Genomic DNA, 23436 nt, shown 5'->3' on the forward strand with positions numbered 1-23436 from the left:
ATACTGAAGTGCAGATAATTGCCACTATTTGCAACAAGTAGTATACTTGATAGTAGAAATCCTGCTATTTTAACATAGTGTAAATAGGTATTTGCACTTAGTGTAAATAGCATATTGCTAAAAAATACTGCTATTTTCACTTAGTGTAAATAGAATCTATTGCTAATACGAGATTTGAAAAGAGAGAAAAAAAAAGTTAGGCAAAAGGCGGGATCGAACGAACCCGGGTCGATCGCGTCAAAAAGCCAAGGGCACGCACTTATCCATCTGCACCACTGGAGGTCGTCGGAGAGAAGAGAGCGAGAATGCGCGGCTGATGTTATTGCCTGTGCCGCTGCTAACAAAACGGATCGGCTCGGAATCAGAAAGAAGTGAGACTGACCGACCGATCACCGATCCGGGCCGATCATGAGGAAAATCGGCCGATTCCGATCCCTGGCCGATCGATCGGTGCATCTCTAAAAAAGATTTAATTAAACAAAATTTCATTAAATAACTAGCCATAGGATATCTATGCAGTCACATCTGAAAAGTATCATGTTGAAGCTACACTACCAGTCAAAAGTTTGGAATAATTGTGATTTTTAAATGTTTTAAATAGAAGTCTCTCTCTAATGTTCCCCAAGGATGCATTTAATTAAAGAAAAATGCAGTAAAAGCTGTAATATTGACAAACAGTCGATTTCTAATTTAGCATACTTTACAATGTAATTTATTCCTGTGATATTAAAGCTGAATTTTCAGCATCATTACTAATATAGAAATAGAAAAAAGTTATTTTAAATTGTAAGAACATTTCACAATATTACTGTATTTTTGATCCTGGTGAGCGCGTAAGAGACTACTTCCAAAAACATAAAAAAACGATTCTTCCAAACATCATCTAAACGTTGACTGGATGTTGTTCTAGCGTTGCGTGGGAATGTGTCAGTGCTCCAGGAATGAAGGATCTGACTCTAGTGGTGTTCTCTTCAGGGTCGGCGTGCTGGAGGATGATTTCACCTGTCTGGGAATCATGTGTGCCATAATCTTCTTTCCTCTGGGAATTCTCTTCTGCCTGATCCTGCGTCAGAGGAGATGTCCAAACTGTGGAGCCACTTTCGGCTAGAGGGACCAAAACCCCGTTCACATCTTTTATAATCAGTTTTTAGCATCAGCATAGTTTATTCCTAATCAACCGCACATCAATGCCAAACGTCGCTTGCGTTTAACTACGATAAATGACAGATCACAAGAGCAACCAGCCACAAACTCTTTGATTACTATAAGAAGGTGCATGTGACGGGCTGGCCATGTTTTTAGTTTTTACATGCCTCGCAAGCACTATTTGCCATTTTATTTTTGTTCTTTATATAAAATCTTAAAGCCAGTCTCCAGTCGTCTAATCACTAGTGCCTTTATGATGCCAGAGAAAGCATAAAGCCGGGACTCACTGAGGGGAAATCCCACACGACTCTGGACAAACGCCGACTCACTTTGAGTAACATTGTGTGTTGTGTAAATGAATCATTTGATTCGCTCCCCTCATGTATTTTCACTTCCGTCACACGTTTGCTCTCGTGTCTAGAAATAAGCATCACTGTCGTTTCTTTTTTGTTGACCATAATATGCTCCCTAATCAGTCACATCTTAGTTAAGATCAAAAAGCATGATTTTAAGCTTGTTTTAAAAACACACTGTTATATTTGTATATTTTGGATTTATGAATCAGTTCTAGACCACGTTCTTTCTTGATGGGGTTTGTTATATTGGGGTCCATGTTTTCGTCGATTAATGTTATATGTGCTGGGTTTTCTGAAAGCATCTTAGAGTGAATATGCAGTTATGTTTCACTCGCTGAACCTCAGCCATCTCCAGGTTATTAAACTAAAAACCTGCAATAAACAAGGGAAGTTGGCATCTAGACAATGTAATATGTCACCCTAGGACAGGGGTAGGCAAGTTCGGTCCTAGAGAGCCGCAGTCCTGCAGAGTTCAGCTCCAACCCTAATCAAACACACCTGAACAAGCTAATCAATGTCTTCAGGATTACTAAGGCTATAGGCAGGTGAGTTTTTTTTTTCAGGCTGAACTCTGCAGGACTGCGGCTCTCTAGGACCAAACTTGCCTGCCCCTGCCCTAGGACATGTAGTTACTCTTTGACAATGGAATTGTTTTTCTTCCAGTGACCGACAATCAGTCTCGGACGCGTCTGGTGCGATTTCATTCATTATGTGCTCATACCATACACTAGACACGCTGTTAGGATCAGTTAGAACTTTTCTACATTAAGAGAGATTGTAAATAAATTCTACAAGTGTTGCTTTTTGTGTTGGTTGCTTATATTGGTCGTTCTAGAAACGTCAGTGCATTAGAACATTTTTAACTTCATCAAACTTATCTATGATGCATTTATTTTCATTTTTCACCTGATCAAAAGTGACAGTAAACACTTATGTTACAAAAGATTTCTATTTCAAATAAACTGTTCTTCATTCATATTTTACTGAACATGTTTGTAATTATTCAAGTAGAGCATGTATTCATAACAAATTAGTTCCTTAAAAGAAACCTGTAAAATCACCATTTATGTAGCCTAATGAATTTTCAAGCATATATTCTTGTATAAATTATAACTGGTGGAATTTTGTAACCTTTAAAATCTAAATTTAACATTTCACAAGACATTAACTGATGAACTGGAGTGGTGTGGATTATTGTGATGTTTTTATCAGCTGTTTGGACTCTCATTCTGACGGCACCCATTCACTGCAGAGGATCCATTGGTGAACAAGTGATGTAATGCTGAACTTCTCCAAATCTGTTCTGATGAAGAAACAAACGCATCTACAGCTTGGATACGGAGTAAATGTTCATTTTTGAGTGAACAGTTCCTCCAGGAACCATTAGAAAACAAGGCCCTATGATTTCCAAGACGCAGAATAAAGTCATCAAAATGGAATTTACTGTATAACGCAGACTGTCACGGAATTTGCCAAATTTTGGATGAATAAATCAAAAGTAGTTCAGTACACTTAAATCAAAATGTGATATGGACTAATGTCTGTGAATATTAAACCACATAATACAGTTTTTTTTTTAAATAAAATCAATTATTTAGAGATGTTTTTGATTATGAACATTTAATGAAACCATTCAAATGGAATCCAGAAAATTAATGCAAAACAGTTTTTTAAATTAAAAAGAAAAAAAAAAAACATTTCATAGTGCCTTAATTTAATTTCTGTGAAAATTGTGTAAGTTTCATGATTTCAATTAATTAGACATGCTTTTTGATTAATACAATTTCATTTAAAAATTAAAATGGAAAAACCGGAATCCTGAAAAATTTAAATGCAAAAAAATGGAAAACAATAAAACTGAATTAGGGAAAAAAAATACAAAATATTTAATAGGGCCCCTAAACCCCCCCCAGGTCTACATGTACAAAAGAGTTTCGAAATGATTCCAGAAAGAATTAATGATTTACATAAGAAACATGAATGAGTAAGAATAACTTTATTCATACTCATTCACAATATTTCTAACGTAAATCATTCTTTCTTCTGGAGTTGCAACATTACTCTAATATTTTAACAAAAGCACACATTTAGAAACAAAATATTTTTATTTTCATACAGCAGGGATCTACAAGATCTCAGGCTAACATCAACAGAAAAGTGCATTGATACGATCAAAGCCAAATGAATAGTTTCCCCCAAGCAGAAGATAAATAAATCACTATCCACTGACCGACAATGGATCGTTATTCAGTGTTAAGACTACGCTGATAAAAGCAAAGTCTCGTTCTAAAAGCATTGATGATCTAAAAGGCAAAATGAGCTAAAAGCGCTTCTGTAGATGACGGTGTTGCCTGCACACTGGACGAGGTCTCGACTGTGCTCAAGGCCAACTGAGCGAGTTAGCCAGCTAACTCTGGTAAACGTGCTAACATGAACATGGCTCTGCTTTCCAGTCTCTGAACGTCACTGGGATCATAATGCTTTAATCACTTCACGCTCCGCTCCTCCACTAGTTACCAGCTTGAGTGTTGTGAGGCTTAGAGACCAGTTCAGACAGCATCTACAGTAAGTCGAATTTTTCATCAGTTTCGGTTCACATCACTATCATCAGGACTTTTCTGCTAACGCAGGTTCCCATCTAGTGTATATGTTAGAAAATATCTTGACAATGATTTAAAAAACTAAAGATCACACCCATCTTCTCTCATATATTTACAAAATGATACTCTGAAAGTTAAGCATCTGACTAAGGATCATTACAACTAAATGCATATACATCGATTCCCTCTCTCTCTCTCTCTCTCTATATATATATATATATGTATGTCTGTGTGTGTGTATGTATACACAGAGAGAGAGAGGTTTAAAGGGGACTGACATAAATAGTGGTTGAACAGTATGTGGTGTGTGTGTATGCATAAGCCCTGTGAATAATCCCAGCATCCTCGGCGGCGGGTCTCTGTGGTGTTGATCAGATGACGGGTGCTGATCTGTCATTGGTGACTGTGGGCCGAAGTTTGACAGTAGCGAATGGATTCCCTCCCCTACAGACACAACATACTGTTACTCCAGCTGCTTGTATGCAGAGACTGCTTATACTTGCGGACCAAACTTTAAGAAAAATTACAATAACTTGTAAATGAATTAACAAAACATACACAAATTGTTAGCATGTCACTTATTAATCGCTTATGAATGTTTTGTGAATGATTAGTTCATCATTAACTAATCACTTATAAATGACTTGGAACTGAACGTTATTATAAAGTGTTACCCAATAAATCTGTATGAATTAGTGCTGTCAAACGATTAATCGCATCCAAAATAAAAGGTTTTGTTTACGTAATATATGAGTGTGTACTGTGTATGTTTATGTATATATAAATACAAACACATACATGCATATATTTAAGAAAAATGTTGTTTATATATTAAATATTTTTGTTTAATATAAAAAAATAATATAAATGTATATACATGTAAATATTTTCAAAATATATACTGTGTGTGTGTGTATTTATATATACATAATAAAGATACACAATACACACACATATATTATGTAAACAAAAACTTTTATTTTGGATGCGATTAATCGTTTGACCGCACTAGTATGAAACAATATTTTTTCCCGGTTAACAAACCCACCCCAACTATTACTTTGAGCCCACAACTTGAGTATAATGAAAACATCTTTTCAGTATATAATGGTAAGAAAAATAAATAAAATACAATAAAATAAATAAATAAACCCATCTTATAACACATCATAATTTCTCTTTTACTTAGAAACGGTTCCCACACATTATTGTTACTGCCCTATTTCCAAATAGGTTAGGTGTTTGGAATATTTGTATAAACAGACTGACAAACTAAACCTATAAGTCTTTTTTTTTTCAAATGCAGACAATCTGATATCCATTCCTGAAAGGAGAGGGCCTCCTCTGACTTCCAGCTTCAGAGAATTATCTGTCTGTCAATCATTAAACTAGTTTGGACCCAATATTTTATGTTTGTCTCTCATTTCGTTGTCTGTCCACCTGCCTAATACAAAGAATCTAGGACATAGTAAAACAAAAATCTCTTAAAACCATGCAGATGTGTTCATGAACTTTTCCAGAAATCTTGCATTTTTGTACAAAACCATCACCATCCTCAACCTTACTTCTCCAGCAATATGGACTTATGGCCAGCAATATATCTTTTAATCCAAGCCCTTTTTAATTTTAATATACTTTAAAATATAATGTATTTCTGTGATGCAAAGCTGAATTTTCAGTATCATTACAGTCTTCATGATGCTGAAAATTCAGCTTTGCATCACATAAATAAATTACACTTTAAAGTATCTTAAAATAGAAAATCATTATTTTAAATTGTAATAATATTTCACATTATTACCTTTTTTCTGTATTTTTGTTCAAAATAAATGAAGCCTTCATGAGCATAAGAGACTTGTTTAAAAAAAACAAAACATTAAAAATCTGCAGTATATACAGTATATATATGTCATTTTACTAGTTGATGAGTCACATTACATGAAGCACTGAAGACAGACAACAAACATGATCCATTAATACTCACCCTAGGATAGGATGCTTTGGCAGCCCGTTTGACTGAGGCACCACCTACACGAAACAAAGAGCAGGACACGTCACATCTACAGAGCAGACAGCAGGAACCATAGCACTGTGTTCAGTGGGTAAAAGCCCAAAATAAAACACACTCATACTAGCAGTACTGCACAGCTTACACTGTATACTATACCCTAAAAGAGTGCAACAACAACATCAACAAATAGTAATATACTCCCTTGTTGTTACTTGACCCTAATGTTGCATGCTTAATCCAGCAGCAAGTGGAATCAATTTTTTTGTTTTTCAGAAAAAAAAGCTAATTTTGATTATTAATCCAATTTTGTGCACAAATGTTATAACGTTTAGAAGAAAAATGAAGATGGAATCATGATTCATTGCTTCTGGTTCCATGTAGGTATGCCATGCACATTCCTACATCCAGCAGTCACACAGGTCTGATGTCTAACAGGAAGACAGTCGATCACACGGAAGAGTCGATTCACTGACGGTCTGGAATCTAGTCCTGCTAGAAACGCGAGTCGAGTTAACCATGTTAAAAACGCATGATATGGTATAAATGCAGACATGATCTGATTACGCTTATCAGGTAAGAGTGTCTGCTACAAACACTGAGTCTTTCATATATGCTGTCTAGGATTTTGCGTGCAAACTCATATCTCAGTCACTGTCATGTGCATATGCAAAACATGCATAAGAGGTATTATTAAGAAGCAAAACCATACTTAAAATATCACGCATGCAAATTTAAAAGCATATATTAAAACACACTGCTATGTGTTTCTGGGTGCTTGTTTACTGACTCATGTCAAGAGTCCACCCACAAGTCTTTATGATATGCTGGCCTCAAGATATGACTTCAGTACAGGGCTGCATGATTAGTCAGAATAAAAACAGAAATCGTGATATGGCTTGGTGCGATTACAAAACCACAGAGGCTGTGATTTATTAAATAGATACATGCGCTTCAAAAAGAAGCACACTTCTTTTACATGTGAGCAGCTCGTGATCCAGTGTTTTTAGTGTCTCTACAGGTGCTCTGATTTTGGGAAAAGCAACATGCATCAACCATCATCCCAAACTTGCAAGGAGGAGCGCTTATAAACCGGCTGTTGTAACATTATAAAATTATATACAATTTTATTATATATAAAATTTCATTTTTTCTGATTAAAAAGTTTTTAAAAACATTTTAAAGCTCCAAATCCACTTGTTAATGACTAAATGTATATATATATATATGACTATATACTAATATATAAATAATATATATATATATATATTATTTTTTTCTCTTCCTGAAATCATGCAGTCCTACTTCAGTCTCTCTTTTGATACAAGTCTGTATGATGTTTTCCTCTTTTTATCGTTGCCCAGTTGAAAATAGTCTCTAACAAGCCACACAGTTTAAGGTATTGCCCATGTGCGTAGCACAAACAGAGCAATATGAAGGTTAGTGGTTAGCTAAAATCATAACCTTAATTATGAGCAACAGTAACAGCAATACTTGTCTACAATTCATAACAATGAGTGCAGGACTGAGATCTGAGCACTGAGCTGGTCTCTCCACTAGAGGGCAGCTGTGTACTGCAGTAAATGTACACAGGAAAGAGACGCTTCTTGATTCAGTTAGTGGGAATCTCTGCATCATAATGGTCCACTGCTGTAGTCCAGCTGTGCATATTCACTCCAGACACCAGCAAGATCTTGTCTGTGACATCAACATGGCCGTTTATCATATCTATCTGGTTAGACCTGCCATTTCGTGTGGCCTGAAAGCCAGTTTCCCCAACCTAAATATCGATCTTATCCATCACGTGTAACGTACAGTAAGACTAGTCAGAGTGTTCAGATGTTTCATTCATAGTGTCACTATTTGCATTCTTTTGAGATTCACATCTACTGTCAAGTCTTGTATCAGATTCTGCTGTTTTCTTTTTCTCTCTCATGCAAACAGAAAACAAGGTAGGGCGCATTTTTCACACAATGCCTTCACCTGTGAGCGTTCAAGACCCGTCCTACCCCACCCTGACTGATAAAACACATTGTCTGTGGAAAAACACAGCCTCCGCTTCTCTTGAACAGGACAATCTCCTTTCCTGCTTGACATCTTCTAATACAAGAGTGTCCGCATTTACCCCGGCTTTCCAGGGCGGAGAGATGAGCTTCGCTTGAGTAATTGCATGGCACATGTCCCTCGTTCGCCACAGGGATGAGCCAACCCTCGGCAGGGAGGACAGGTGCCGAACAACAGGGCTTCACACCTACAGATCTGGCTCCTGTACTTCTATTGTGTGCACAATATAAGGAGGTGAGCTTTCGCTTCCGGCGGGGTAAATGAATGGGTGGATTTGCAAGCAGGTTTTAGGTTGAAGTCCGTGTGGAATTCCATCGGAAAGGTCGAGCCGTGGCCTGGATGTGCGTGTGTGACGGGAGGCGGGGGCTCGGCGGAGGAGCGATGAATATTTCACCGCGTCCAGAGAGAGGAGTATCCAGTTTCACAGTCTGGCCATTGACACCCGCAGCCCACAAACATCACCAATCAGGACTCCCTCCAAACATATGCAGGTGGCTCTTTCAGAGGCATTAGACCTCATCAACTTAAAAGGAGCGTTACGTAACGCGCTGCTCTGTGAAATCGCTCAACAGGCCCAACAGTTGTGGGAATAAGCAAAATCCCATCATTTACATGCATGTGTCACTGCCCACAGTTCTGCCACATGTGTTTGCATGCATGCAAATAAAACTGGCTACGATGTTTTTGGATATATTGTCATGTTATAAATACCATTCAATCTAAAGCCTCCTTTTTAACATCTCTGACGTTCACATACGATTGTTGCATTCCACACCTAGCGAGATTAAAGGTGCAGCATGTAATGTTGACAGCTAGTGGTTGAAATGGGTACTGCAGTCCAAATTCCAAAATATTGGAGAGAATGTTTCTCCTGTCCCCTCCTACTCAGGCTAGACACATACGGGTTGCCAGACTGAGGACACGCAACCTGAGGTATTGAAATATTTTTGGGCGCAATCACAGACCAGAACAAAAACAGACATTCCGACAAGGAACACATTTTTAAGTAGAGTAACTTGCATAGCATTGTGTTTTTTGGAGAAACAAGTATGTGAACTTGTTTCCTAAATATATATGAGCATGTTTTTTAAATATCTGCAAACAAACATATGTTCTTCCCCCGACTAAAGATTTTTCTAGTTGACTAGTAGTCGTTCATTTAAAGGGATAGTTCACCCAAAAATGAACATTCTGTCATTAATTACTCACCCTCATGTCGTTCCAAACCCGTAAGAACTTTGTTCATCTTCGGAACACAAATTAAGATATTTTTGATGCATTCTGAGAGCTCTCTGATCCTCCACAGACAGCAACGCAACTGACACATTCAAGGTCCAGAAAGGTAGTAAGAACATCATTAAAATAGTCCATGTGACATCAGTGGTTCAACCTTAATTTTATGAAGCTACGAGAATACTTTGTGCGCAAAAAACAAAACAAAAATGACTTTATTCAACATACAAAGACATCAATGTTTTATGAATAGCGTTTGTTATGTATGTGCAATGCCGACATCTTACGTCATCCTCCTGGAGCTGCTTCTGTGTACAATTGTTGGCGCAAGCTAGATTAAAGTGATTACGTTTTGAATATGGATATTTTTCTTACAAAAACGCATCGATTCGCTACAGGAGGCCTTTGTTCACCCCCCACAGCCGTGTGAGGCACTTTTTATTATGGATGGATGCGCTTTATTTCACTTCTTTTGGACTGATGCACTGCAACACCCGCTGACTGCCATTAACCCTTTCGCACGTGAGTTTAAAATATTCTAGCTGAGCCCCCAGCGTGAGTTTTTTTTAGGCGACCGTTATTTTAAAATGTAGCGCCTTATTGTTTCCATGGCGACGCGTCATGCTTGTCATGTGACACAACGCAACCACAATAGATCTGTGTGACACATGGATCGCTTTTATTTTGTTTTTCCTGTTTTATTCAAAATATTCACAAACATGCTCACTATATTATGAAATATCTGATATTCCGATTCTGAAATATGTGCAATTAAATCTGTTTGGTAGTTTAAACACTTTTATATCGACCGTGTTAGTTTATCTATAATGGTGATGGGCGCCGCCATGTTAGTTCGCGCTGAATCCGAGCTGTGGGATTTACAACACGCAAATTCATCCTCTCCTACCGAAACATGTTAAAGTAGGTCTCCGGTAAACTGGGAGAAGAGCAGAGTATACTTTATAGTTACCTACACAATCTGTATATGATATCAATAAAAACGTCGTCCGATTATATTTTTAAGGATTATTATTGCCGTTTCCATAAACATCAGCGTGCATTTTACAAACTGTAAATGTATGGTTTTGCTAGTACTTATGTGTATTTAAATGTCTGAAACCTAAAATAAGTATTATATGGTTGAAAACACTGAATATTTGTGATAATATGACAAGCGCTCAGCGCGTCTGATCTGGCTCTGCGCCAGGCAAAGCGTGAAAGCGGATTTAAATTCAGCGGTTGATGACGTGACACACTGAAAGTTCTAATCACACCGGTGTGATCGTACGCTTCAGGGACCATCCAAGACTGATCACACTGGTGTGATCGTACGCGTCAAAGGGTTAAACAGCTTGGAAGATCAAAGACAATTTTTAATATTACTCCGATTGGATTCATCTGAAAGAAGGAAATCATATACGCCTACGATGGCTTGAGGGTGAGTAAATAATGGACTAATTTTCATTTTTGGGTGAACTATCCCTTTAATGCGTGTGCTCGAGTGTGGAAGAGGCTATATCTTAAAGGGCTTGTTATGGTAATAATGGTAACAATATATATTTAATTATGCTTTAGTACAAAAAAAATTACAGCACTGAGTTCAGCTGATGTCCGGTCACATATCACAGGTCTCCAGGTGTACATATCAGCTGTTTAACCACAGATTCAAAATGTGTCCAGTCATTTTATCATGCTGTTTTGGGTCTTGGGTTTTTAAGCATTAACACTTCAAGTGTTTCATAATGTGAAGCTGGTTTTGCTCATATGTCAGACGTATCATTTATTTGTTATGAATAATCTTATTTTTGGGTTTGCAGCATTTAAGTTAGAAAAAAGATAAAAGTCTTTTTCATTAATTTATTTATTACTTTAATTATTGATGTATATATTACATAACCATGTAGATGTTACTACATTCTTATGTAATATATACATTTGGGGGTTGAATTTTATGCAAAAATATGGGAATTACATTACTCATACCGTTTTAACTCCCACTCCTTTTACAATATATAATATGATCTGTAACCAAGTCTCATGATGTTGAATATAGCATAGCGTACACTAAAAAGTGAATACTTTTTCGTTTTTATTCTTGGCAAAAAGCAAACGCGCTAAAATAAACAGTGAGATGTGGTGGGCTTGAAAGGGTAGCTTTTGTTTATTTTTTGCTGTCACTGAGGCGACACTCTTCTGAGAGAGCAGTTTGGATTTAGCATTGCTCCACCGGCAATCCTCTTTAAAGTGATCCCGATCCTTTGATCCACTCAGACGTGAGGACTGCAACTGCATGCACGTCATGACATGGCCTAGACACTCTGACACCTGTACCTGAGAGAACTTCACATGAGCTTCTATTATTCCTAAACTAAATTCAATAAATACATCCCAATTTATGCCAAATAGCATTTAGAGCTTAAATAGACTTTTACTTTTTCTGACAGTGATGCTTGCCAATGGAAAAATTACCACTGTGATGTCAAGGTGTTGCTAAACATTTGCTATGGTATTCTGGAAGACTATTTACACCTCTATGATACAGTTCAATGAATGTAAATGGGACATTTTTGGCCTATTTTTCGCCTGTGAGGTGACAATCAAACACAGATCAACCATAATCTGTCTTAATCTGGAACCCAGCATGAAGAGAAGGCAACGCAAGCAGCATTCAGGTAGGTTACAGTGGTAGATGAGAAAGAAGATGAAGAAGACTGACCGGGTTTTCATATGTGGAGGTGTACGTCTGCATCAGACTCTTGGTGGAGTTTCTCCTGACGGGCGAAACGTTGTAGTCCGCTGGAGGCAGAGCCATCATGTTGTCCTCTGGGTCCTTCTGCATGAGGTTGACCACGCTCTTACTGCGCATCGGAGGATTTCCAGCAGTACTATAATACAATCACAACACCTTTCAGCAGAAGAAACCTTTTAGACTGCATTTTAACATGTTTACTAACCAACTACTCTGACAAATAAGGAACACATAGTTCAATGCTATAAGCTCTGGTTGGTATCAAAGGAAATCTCCTCAACCATGTCATGGTTCATACACTCTTAAAAATAAACGCTCCAGAAGGGTGTTTTGCAGTGATGCCATAGAAAAAACATTTTTGGTTCCCCAAAAATCCTTTCAGTGAACAGTTCCTAAAAGAACCATTTTGAAGGACATTTAAAAAATCTAAAGAACCTTTTTCAACTATAAATAACCTTTTCTGCATTTGAAAAGTTCCATGGATGTTCAAGGTTCTTCATAGAACCATTAATGCCAATAAATAACCTTTATTTTTAAGAGTGTAGTTCAAATATATTATTAACATTTACTGACATATCACTTGAGAATTATTTATATAAAAAGTATAATTAAACTTTATTTGGAGTACTACTTGAGCACAATAGACATTTCTTAATATTAAGCCTAAAATGTGTTTTAATGTCCCTATTGACAAGGATTGTATGATGTTTGAATAATATCAGTCTTTAAATGCAAGATATTATATTATAGTATACTTGCAATAGTTCCACTTTAGCACAATCAAATATACTTCACTATATCTTTAGTTGGACTTCAGCACTACTTCTGCACAATTAAAGTGCATTAACTAAAAAATTAGTTGTTCCGATTTAGCAGACTTTAAATATACCAGTTTAGTATACTCAAAGTACAATTGCAATGTATTTTTATTAAGTACATAAATATGTAAATGTATTTGTAGTATACTTAGCATGAAATAAATTATGTCAAATGCATTTTAGTATATTTATTTTTCCACTAGGGCAGATTGTATTTTCTTTTAATTTTACTGAATTTATAATGTCTAGAAATTTTGATGACTAATCCATTTCATTTATTTCCATGACTTGTCCAGATCTGGAAAAACTACACGTGGTACAAAGTTAATCAACGAGCTAGCACACCATGTTAGATAGCATGCATAATCAGCAAACTGCATTTGGTGCTCTCACTGTTAGCTGCAACACAAAAGGTTTTTTGATCAGGCATTACAGGAACCCCTCAGGGTCCAAGAGGATAGGATTTCATTTGACATCAGAAAGCATTAAGTCTTGTGCTCTTCAAGCAAACATTAGCAGAGTTAGGTGCATGATCTGACCTCACACACTTTGAATAACACCAGTGGGAAAGAGCACAAGGGATTAGAAGTCTCATGAAGCATGCCTGGGTCAATCTGGGTAAAGTCTATTTCTAATGTTTCACTCTCTGCAGAGAGTGTGCAAAATCTGCAGCTCTAAATAAATCACATTTAATCAATCAACCATTAAAGCTGAAGTGTCATTTTATCAATGATGATTTCCCTAAAAACTGTAACACTGTGATGCCATGTAAACATCGCATCGTTTGTTTAAGCACGGCAAAGCAACATTGCATTGACTCGACCAATGGGTGAGTTTGGGGCGGGACAAACGGTTTGTCCAACCAATAGCAGTCGTGAGGTGTGTTCAGGAAACCAGTTTGAAAACAACTGCTTCTGGCAATGCTAAATGGCACACCGTCAAACTTATTTTACCCATGCAATACAGAAAAAACTAATATCTGAGAATGTGGTTTTTGAGATAAATTATGTAATAGTTTTAAAATAGGGCTTGACTGCTGTGAAGCTTATGTTTCCTTCTCTTCAGCGGCACAGCCATCAGTATCAGAGCTAATCAGGACAACAAAGAGACAACAAAGAACCGTGTTAGTGTGTGTGTGGTATCTGATTACCTGTTATTTACTGCTAGCTCTGTGTATGCGCGACAGTAAGATGATGGAAACCAGCCTCGCCTGTAAAAACACACACAGACAGACAACACAAGTCAGTTAGAGCGGATGCTTTTATCTGGCCCTGGAAAAATGACTCCTATAATGTCTGCTCAGTGTTTACTGAACACAGTCTGGGATTGTGGGACATAAAACACTGAGAGAAGCCTTTTGAAAGCCATCTGAACATGGAGAGTTGCACTGCGTTCTCAGAAAGGAAATGCAAGCAGAGGGCCGTCATCTGAATATGCAGCGGTGTGAGGTAGCGGATGACATCAAATGCACACAGGATGGCCGGTCATTACTTCAAGCACAATGGCAGTGTTTGTCTTGGTGTGGCCATTTTTTCTCAGGACTTTATATTCTTGTAATCCAAGGGAATGTGAATATTGATGGAAAACTCAGTTTCTATAACTGCCTCCACCCCTGAAAGGCACGGGGAAAGACAAATAACATCTTGCATGGAGTTTTATGTAGACTCTGAATGTGGCGGCACTACTCTCTGATCAAGTGTACCAGCAGAGACTGGACGATGATAACCCTGTAAAGTCTGACATTTATAAAATATGTAAAAGGTTGTGTACGTATGTATCAAAGTTGATATATCAGGCTTGTATGGTTCATATAGTAAGCTATGGGAGAATATGGAGCTCAAAACAAAGAGGAAAAAAAAAACATCAACTTCATTCAGATGCCCAAATTGAGCAAAAATACTGTATGCAATTTGGTGCAGTTACTGATGTTTGCATGGCCAAAAAGTAAGACAAAATTGTTATATAAATCAGTATAAAAACTATCTGATATATATAGCTCCCAATAATGTCTTAGTAAGATGATATTTAAATTAGTGCTATCCATCCTTTTAAAAAAAATTACTAATCACACATTTTTTTCTGAAATTAATTGTGATTAATTCCATCTAACCTAATTTTAAATATACTTTTATATTGCAATAATTTCACATTCAATCTTCAAATTTATGTAGAAACAACAAAGACAGTATATTCTTAATATTTGTTTAATGGCATCTTTTTTTATAAATGAAGGCCAGTATCACTGACATACTACTGATGTCTCTAAGAAGTTGTTTTTCTTCTTCTAGTATTTAACCATTGACTATAGTCATTCAACATTACAGTATAATTGAGAGCTATCAATATGAACATTTATTAGACTTTAAAAAATAACAACTAATCTAAGGGAACTTAAAACTGAAAATAGTCACATAAACCCATTATAATAAATGTCATATTTAGCTGCCCTTCAGCAAGTAAGAAATATACAGAAATTGAATAAAGTTATTAAACACTAAATTCTAAATTAAATGCTATTACTTTAAGAGCTGCCGCTGCTGAACGTGACGCGGATCTGACAGGCATGCTCGTAGTTTCATTCGCGCTTTAATATGAAATGATACGGGCTACAGCACGCGCTGCCATATTTGTGCGTGCAATTGAAGAGCACGAGTTACGAGCACAGTATAACGGCTGACAGGACAGGAAAGTTTCTCTGACATACGGCCTGACAACATCTCATGTGAGCGTAGTTCACTGTTATTCTACTGAAGCTCCTCGTCACCTGTACCATTTTCCACGCTCGTTTGACTCGAGACTGGTGCTGAGGCAAAGCGGTGTGCGCGTCAAACTTCTCCCGTTTGATGTGGTCATAAAGACGTTCTGTGCATCTAAATAAACGCAATTTTTGTCAAGAAAAAAAGAGACAGAAGCAACAGTTGTGAGTGGGGTGGCCAACCCTAGCCCCGCCCCCACGTTAAATATGTTTAACGGCGTTAAACTGGAAAAATTAATCGCATAAAAAAAAAAATTTAAAGCGCTAATTTTGACAGCACTAATTTAAATGCTTAGTCTTTTTTTATCAAAGTTCAATGAAAAGCAATGCAATACAATGACTGAGAGATGAACATATAAATGTTCCTCAAAAGCCTGATGGATCGTATTTGACCGATTTTAACAACTTTAAAAAAAAATATGGAAGTTGTTTTAGTCCAGTAAATGTTCATCTTGAGAAAATTAATCATGTTGATAAATTAAGAGGCTTTATAAATGTGCATATTAAGTATGATACAGTAGGCTTTATAGGGTTAATGCTTCAAGGTTTCTCTTAAAATAAACAAAAAAATGGTTTCACTGCATGTCATCAACTTTTAAGACTAAAAAGAACTTTGTATTTTCTACTTGTCTGCATAAAATCATACGTGCCGATTCTTTAAAGAACCTAGGAACTACAGGTGCATCTCAATAAATTAGAATGTCGTGGAAAAGTTCATTTATTTCAGTAATTGGTCTAAAGATCATATATTGTAACTTCAAAAACTTGTTTTCCCTCAAAGAACTCTATAGTCAAGACTTGAACCCCATGCAGCAAAGAACCATGAGGAACCTTCATTTTAGGGAGGAAAAAAGACTAGTCAGTGGAATGTCTAAATGTCTGAACAACCTCCTGAACTCTGTATATTTAGGCTCCATCCAGTGTGTTTCTTAGTCATGTATGAGACACTAAATGCCACCCTTCAATAGCACATCTGAAGAAACAGGCTAAATAACCTACAGATTATACAAGATCAAGGGAATGTCATTCACAGCAGGGGATTTCAAGTCTGTCAGTAATCGCTGTAAAGTTTATGGTTGTTTAACGCTGTAGCGGTGAGGCTTTGAAGACCCCATGAAATCAAGTGGAGTTTGTGGCTTTTAGTCCACATCTGTTAGCTTTAAGGTTATGTATTTACATTCTAGTATCCTTCGAAATGATGACCATGTTGAAATCTTTCTCTTCTAGGACAGCAGAGCAAACTTTTCATATTGCTTTCAATGTAGACAGACACTGCAAATCTCAGGCCAAATCCCTTCACTTCTGCCCTCGTGTTCATGCTCCATGTGAAGAAATGTTAATATTTGTCTTTCTGTGCTTGGGTGTGCTTTTCAGTGTACTTTAAATCAACAGAACAGAGGAGCCACGGTACAGTGACCGTGATCTGTAGACACAGGCTGGAAAGTTTCACCAGAGATTTTAAGCTCATTTCCTGCTTGGCATTCAAGAACATGAGAGGACATTTTAATTGACCTCGCAAATGTATTATTAATAACAACCGTCAATCAGGCTGAAGTTCTCTTTAAATAGAAGCACTCAGTCTGTCTGAACAGGTCGTCGTAGTGTTTTAAAATGCCTCGTTTAGCAAATGGCGCTTGCGTGTAATTTGGCACATATTAATGGGTTGCTAGGTGACAAGTCTGACTCGTTCCCTATAGGGTTCAGGCAAGTTTGATGTCGTTTTTAAAGCAGAACACCACCAACACACATAAACAACTGAGTGAGTCAAACTACAGATTACCCAAAAAATGCAAAGGGTGAGAAAATGACACAATGTTCATTTTTGGGTGAATTATTCCTTTAAAGATCAATTCTAAGAATCAACTGACTATAATAACACACAAAGTTCCCCCAGTTATCGGACAATAATTAGGGCCCTGTGATTTCCTTGATATGGAAAACACGAACAGAGTCACGGAATCCAGTCATAGAAATGGAATTTACTGTATAATGCGGAATGTCATGGAGTAATTTTGGATGAATAAATGTAAAAGTAGGTCAGTACAGTTAAATCAAAACGCGATATGGACTAGTAGTGTCTGTGAATATTATGCTGTATAATACTATTTAAATACGAATCCTGCATGTTGTGCGAGTCTCTGTGTGAATGAATGGTGCAGACTCGCGGTTTCGTTTACTACACAAATACAGACGCATGCGACGCTTGCGGTGTTTTCAGACTCTGCCGCCTCAATCTATGAGTACATGAACATAATCTCTAGAACTGCCCTGAGAGTCACTTCATGAGGATTTTACTGTTTTTTTTTTTTTTTTAAGAAAAAAAAACTATCGTCATATCATATAAACAGAAACCTAAAGGTCTTTAAAGCAACCCGTCAAAATAAAAGTTCATTATAACTTGAAGAAACTGTGACAGAAATATATTACTTAATGTAATGATAGTACTACTACTACTAATAAAAATATTTTAACCAGAAATATTTACCAGAAAATTGTAAATACACAACACGATTTCTGAACAGTTAATTTTTTTTTTTTTTAAATAATGGAAAACAGAATTTGGTAAAAATAAAACTGGATTTGAGAAAAAAATAAATGCGATTTCATAGAGGCTTAAAAATGTAACTTTTGTTAAACTTAATAAACCGCTGTTGAATTGTGCAAGTTTCATGATTTCAATTAATTAGACATGCTTTTTGATTAAGAAATTTTTAATTGAACCGTTAAAACAAAGTCTAGAAAATAAAAGAAGAAAAAAAAAAAAGAATCCTGAAAAATTTAAATGGAAAAAAAAAAATATATTATTCAGATTTTGGAAAAACGGAATTTGGGAAAAAAATAAACAAAATACTGGCTGTGAATTGGTCACATCTCACACATCCAAAGCAGCACCCAATGCATTCGGTCGTATTGCAGAGATACACGAGGGAATTCACTGGAAAGCAAAGGAAAATTACCCAAGTTTGAATTGTAATTTCACTACTTGTCTTCATCCTGAAAGTTTATTAGCTCTATTCCAACTTCTGACTTGACTTCTGTGGCAAAGATATTGACGGCTCTAAATGCATTCAGAGCACACCCTGTCTGTTTTGCCATCTGGTAGCATTCTCTCAAACCAACATCATCAGTTTTTGGCAGGAACGCTGGCGTTCAGACCATTTTCTCTGCCATAACTGTTATTCTGATTACGTCTCCTCCACCTGCTGAAAGTCCTCAGGTCCTTGGGGGGGATTGTGTTCTGCATCTCAGATAAGCTGCCGCCCCGTCTGCTCTCTCTCGAAACAGGGCTTCATGTGGCTTTGACTGACACCACAATGAACTGGGTTTTTCTTCATCACAGCTGGTTTGCAGACTGGCACCAGCAGCTGTGCACACTAGGGGTTGCAGACTAATCGACTAGTCGACTTTAATGCTCTGCCATGACGCTTTAAGCTTGATGTCGACTAGTCGCTGATCCTATAGAGGGCGCAACAGGATAAGAAATCTTTCAAGGAATTCCACATTTACGCTCCGTTTCCAAACAGTTCAAATGACAAATAAATGCATACTCTGAAAGCGCTCCACAAGACATGTGTGATTATATTACTGGATGCTCGAAATTTAACGGGAGAATGCACGTTTTAAACAGCTTATTGTACAGGTAAGTTAATCGCCATTCTAATCACACACACATAGGCTACAGACAGTAGCGCGTACATCACACGCACAGAATCATTCAGCGCGGAAATGTATTGTCAACACTGTTCTGTGATTTTTCAATAAAATAGCTTAGAAACTGAAAAGTTCAAGCATATATTTCTTAATAACTAGTAAATTCCACAGCTTCACTACTAGTAGAGAGACGCTGCCAGGTAGAATTAATTCACACACGCAATCGCTGTCTCACTAATGCATTCATATTAATGTAATCTTTACTGTGCTACTTTATCTGTATCTGATTTAGAACGAGCAGAAATCTATGAGAAATATAACGACCCAAAGACAAAAGAACTGATAAAAAAGCTGTTATAGGAGCAACAGCCATGTGGGCAGCGCTGTCTTATGCCATAGCTGTGCACAAGGTGTTTGTCACAGCCCCAGACTTATTTGTTCATTAATGACGTCATCAGCGACTAGTCGACTTCGACTCGACTTTCATCACATAAAAGTCGACTTCAAAAAATCAGAAGTCGTTCAACACCTAGTGCACACATAATGTCTCTCCACATCCTGAGCCACTTTGGTACATCTGAGATGGACTGACTCATTAGCCAAACAACTTCACCTGGACAACGTTCTTAAAAACGTTGGGGTGTTTTTAATTACATTTTTGGTAATCCAAAAATTATCAAGTTTTGGTTGCAAAGCCAAATTATTATTACTATTGTCATTATCAACTTTAAGCTATAGACATGTCTCCATGAACCAGCTCTAGTGTGAAAAGCTCATATAAATGAGACACGTTGACAAGCTCCACTCACTGTTTGTTTTTCTGCAGCTCTCCGTAAAGCCAGCCATCCTTCTCGTCAGGAATCAGCAGTGAGATAATGTCTCCTTCTTCAAAACTCAGCAACGTGTTGTTGTTTCCAGACTTGTGCGGGAAAATGGTGCGCACTTTGGGTCTTCTGTCTATGTGATTGAGGCCAGTGGCCATCGACACAGACCTAGACAATCCGCTGTCCTCGTTGTTGTAGTCTGGAGGAGAAAAGACAGACAACACGTCTCCCAAGGTCCTCAAAGCTTAATTTTTAATGATAAACATGCTGCAAATTTGACAAAACAAAAAAAGCAGGGAATTAAAAATAGTTTGATATGTTTTTAATACTTGCAATGTGACATATTTCAAAGTGAAACAGGATATTCAACAAGAACAAAATATTAATCAGGAACTGACTGAACTGCAAAACATTCAGCATATCAACGCAAAAAAAACAAAAAACAACAACAGTGCTGTTATTGTTAACTAAAACTATATATATATATATATGATATATGTAATTGAAATAAAGCTTAAATAAATAAAATATATTACATGAAATACTTAAATGCAAAGTAAATAAAAAAATATTGCCTTGGCAACTAACTGAAATAAGTTATTAAAATTAATTCACGTGCAAATCAGTAAAATCATGTAGCGTGATTTTTGCAAAATGGGACGTGCTTGATTTATAGAAGTATATTTATTCATGTTTTTAAAAGCGTGAAAGAGAACTTGCGCTGCTCCTCAGGAAGATATATGCGCTCAGAGACAGAACAGAACACGGACATGTAAAGTCATCTTTTAGCTCAAGGTGCGCGCCTAAACGGTCAAATACACGCAAAAATGTGTCAAAATGCGCTTAGTGATTATTCATGTATTCATCTTCGTATATAACGAGGTGAGACTGGTAGAATAAATCCACATAATATTTAAGTCCTACCAGACTCTCTCTCCTCTCTCCTGGAGGTCTCCTGATTGAACATGTTGGCCAGGGGACTCGTCTGAGGCGGTGCTGGAGGTGCTGGAATCATAGCGTCTGAGTTGGCCTGTGCAAGTAAAGAAAAAACGCAGGTAAGCATTCCTGAACACAACAGGCTCTATGGACTCATCGTGTAGTGTAGGAGCTGGTGTCCTCACTCTGTTGAGGCGCTGGAGGGCTGGAGACGCCTGGGGAGTGTTGGACACTGGAGTGCGTAGACCTTCAATCATGGACATTACACTATCGGGGACATTGGTAGCGTCACCGCATTTGTCCTGCCAGGTGGACAAGTTCTCCGTCAGAAGTTCTCGAGCCTTCAAGAACACAAGAAAGTATTAGACGCAGGAGTTTAACTGTTGAGAGAGCTATAATCATGAAGGTCTCCTTCTCTTGTGATGAAATAGCAAACAGTGTGGATTTCTGCTCACCCACTGAAGTAACAAACCTTGTCATGGAAATTAGAGATCTGGTAGGAGAAGGTGCAGTGCTTGTCCACCAGGAAGCAGAAGCGCCTCTTCTCCTCCAGCAGAGCCTCCCGGCAGCCGTCAGCCATGAACTTCTGCATGTCCATCTGGCGGTGAGTGAGAGTCTCAAGACACTGCAGAGAAAAGATAAGAAGATTGTTTACACATACACACTACACACATACTGAAGCACAAGCAACACTCGCAGTGTTTTCAGACTCTGCCGCCTCAATATACGAGTACATGAACACATAGATATAATCTCTAGAACTGCCCTGAGACTCACTTCATGATAATTTTACCGTTTCTTTTGGAGAAAAAAAAAAAAACCCGGTTCGGTTTAACTTGAAGAAACTGACAAATATTACTTAATGTAATGATAGTACTACTACTACTAATAAAAATATTATTAAAACGTTATTTTTAAAAGGAATATTTATCAGAAAAATTTAAATACTAGTGCTGTCAATCTAGTGCGATTAATCGCATCCAAAATAAAAGTTTTTGTTTACATAATATGTCTGTGTGTGCTGTAGTGTTGTCAAAAGACCCGGTATTTCGGTACCGAATACTGAAATTTTGGTACCGTGACAACACTAGTGTGCTGTGTATATTTATTAAGTATATATAAATAGACACACATGTATATATTTCAGAAAAATATGTTGTTTATATATTAAATATATATATAATATAAATTATATGAATATAAATATATACGTGTAAATTCATGTAAATATTTTCAAAATATATACTGTATGTCTGTATATTTATTTATATATACATAATAAATATACACAGCACACACACATATATTAATCGCGATGAATCATTTGACAGCACTAGTAAATACACAAGACTTTATTTCTGGGAAAAAAAATAAAATATATTTTTGTAAATAAAATCAATTAATTAGATTGAAAAAAATAAATAAATCGATTAATTAACATTTAATGAAACCATTAATGGAAAACAGAAATTGGTAAAAATTAGGGATGCATCGATACCGGTATCGGGCCCGATACTGAGCTCCTGTACTCGTACTCGTTAAAATGCCCCGATACCAAACGCCGATACCACACAGCATGTGTTAAGTGCCATATTCAGACAATGAAACATCGACAACAGAACAACAGACAGCAGAATGAAGTTATTAGAGATTAAGGATGTCTACGAAGTATATGTATAATGAATATAATGTTAAACATTCAGTATTGACTGTATAGCTGATGTGCGCTAGCTGATAAGCAAAGCACACTGAGTGGATTGCGCGCGCGGCGGTGCAGATGCGCGAGCTTGTCGAGTGAATATCCCTATCTCACAGACATCATTGGAAAGTTTGTAGTTCGGTCGGATACATCAAAAACAAGTAAGTAAAACAATGCACAAGTGACTTAACGGTATGGAGAGAGAGAGAGAGCGAGAGAGAGAGAGAGTCACTTAGCACACGCATCATTTAGATTAAAACTAAATCGTAAAAATAAGACCATTTATAGGGGCATCCATTATAAACAATTTATTTTTAACCTTAGGCATACACGATTTTCTGGCAAAAGTGAATCTAGCAGCTTGTGTGAAATGCGCTTGGCTGTACTATTCTGCATCAGTACAAATACGTGCCCGCGTTGCGCGTGTTTTGCTTGCTTGAGTGTTTCTGCATTATATGAGTGGCTTTGAAATATAAATCGCAGCACGTTTCAGATAAAAAAAAAGTGACTTCTATTTCTGAAAATATCACAGTTAGGAGATGTATAACGAGTGGTTCCCTGCATTATTACAGCAAAGCGCGTGATTACAGTACTAAG

At 37.1% G+C, this 23436-nt stretch overlaps 2 protein-coding genes across 3 annotated transcripts in view; one reads left to right on the forward strand and one right to left on the reverse strand.

Annotated features, from left to right (window-relative positions):
* LOC107665905 (brain protein I3-like) overlaps positions 1-1643 on the forward strand; it is a 7606-nt gene extending 5963 nt beyond the window's left edge. Inside the window, exon 3 of the mRNA XM_016456972.1 lies at positions 976-1643. Within this exon, the coding sequence (XP_016312458.1) occupies positions 976-1108 (133 nt within the window). The 3' untranslated portion in view covers positions 1109-1643. The remainder of the gene's footprint in view (positions 1-975) is intronic.
* A 2455-nt stretch (positions 1644-4098) lies between these two features.
* The window catches only part of LOC107665916 (brain-specific angiogenesis inhibitor 1-associated protein 2-like protein 1), a 77626-nt gene continuing 58288 nt past the window's right edge, over positions 4099-23436 (reverse strand). For both annotated transcript variants that reach the window (XM_016456989.1, XM_016456982.1), the window contains 8 exons: positions 21613-21765; positions 21326-21481; positions 21129-21234; positions 20190-20403; positions 14125-14184; positions 12124-12292; positions 6087-6130; positions 4099-4546 (listed from right to left, as the gene is read on the reverse strand). In XM_016456989.1, the coding sequence (XP_016312475.1) occupies positions 4474-4546; positions 6087-6130; positions 12124-12292; positions 14125-14184; positions 20190-20403; positions 21129-21234; positions 21326-21481; positions 21613-21765 (975 nt within the window). In that variant the 3' untranslated portion in view covers positions 4099-4473. The remainder of the gene's footprint in view (positions 4547-6086; positions 6131-12123; positions 12293-14124; positions 14185-20189; positions 20404-21128; positions 21235-21325; positions 21482-21612; positions 21766-23436) is intronic.

This window comes from Sinocyclocheilus anshuiensis, unplaced genomic scaffold (genome assembly GCF_001515605.1).
Source record: "Sinocyclocheilus anshuiensis isolate Anshui unplaced genomic scaffold, SAMN03320099.WGS_v1.1 scaffold229, whole genome shotgun sequence".
Lineage (NCBI taxonomy): Eukaryota > Metazoa > Chordata > Actinopteri > Cypriniformes > Cyprinidae > Sinocyclocheilus > Sinocyclocheilus anshuiensis.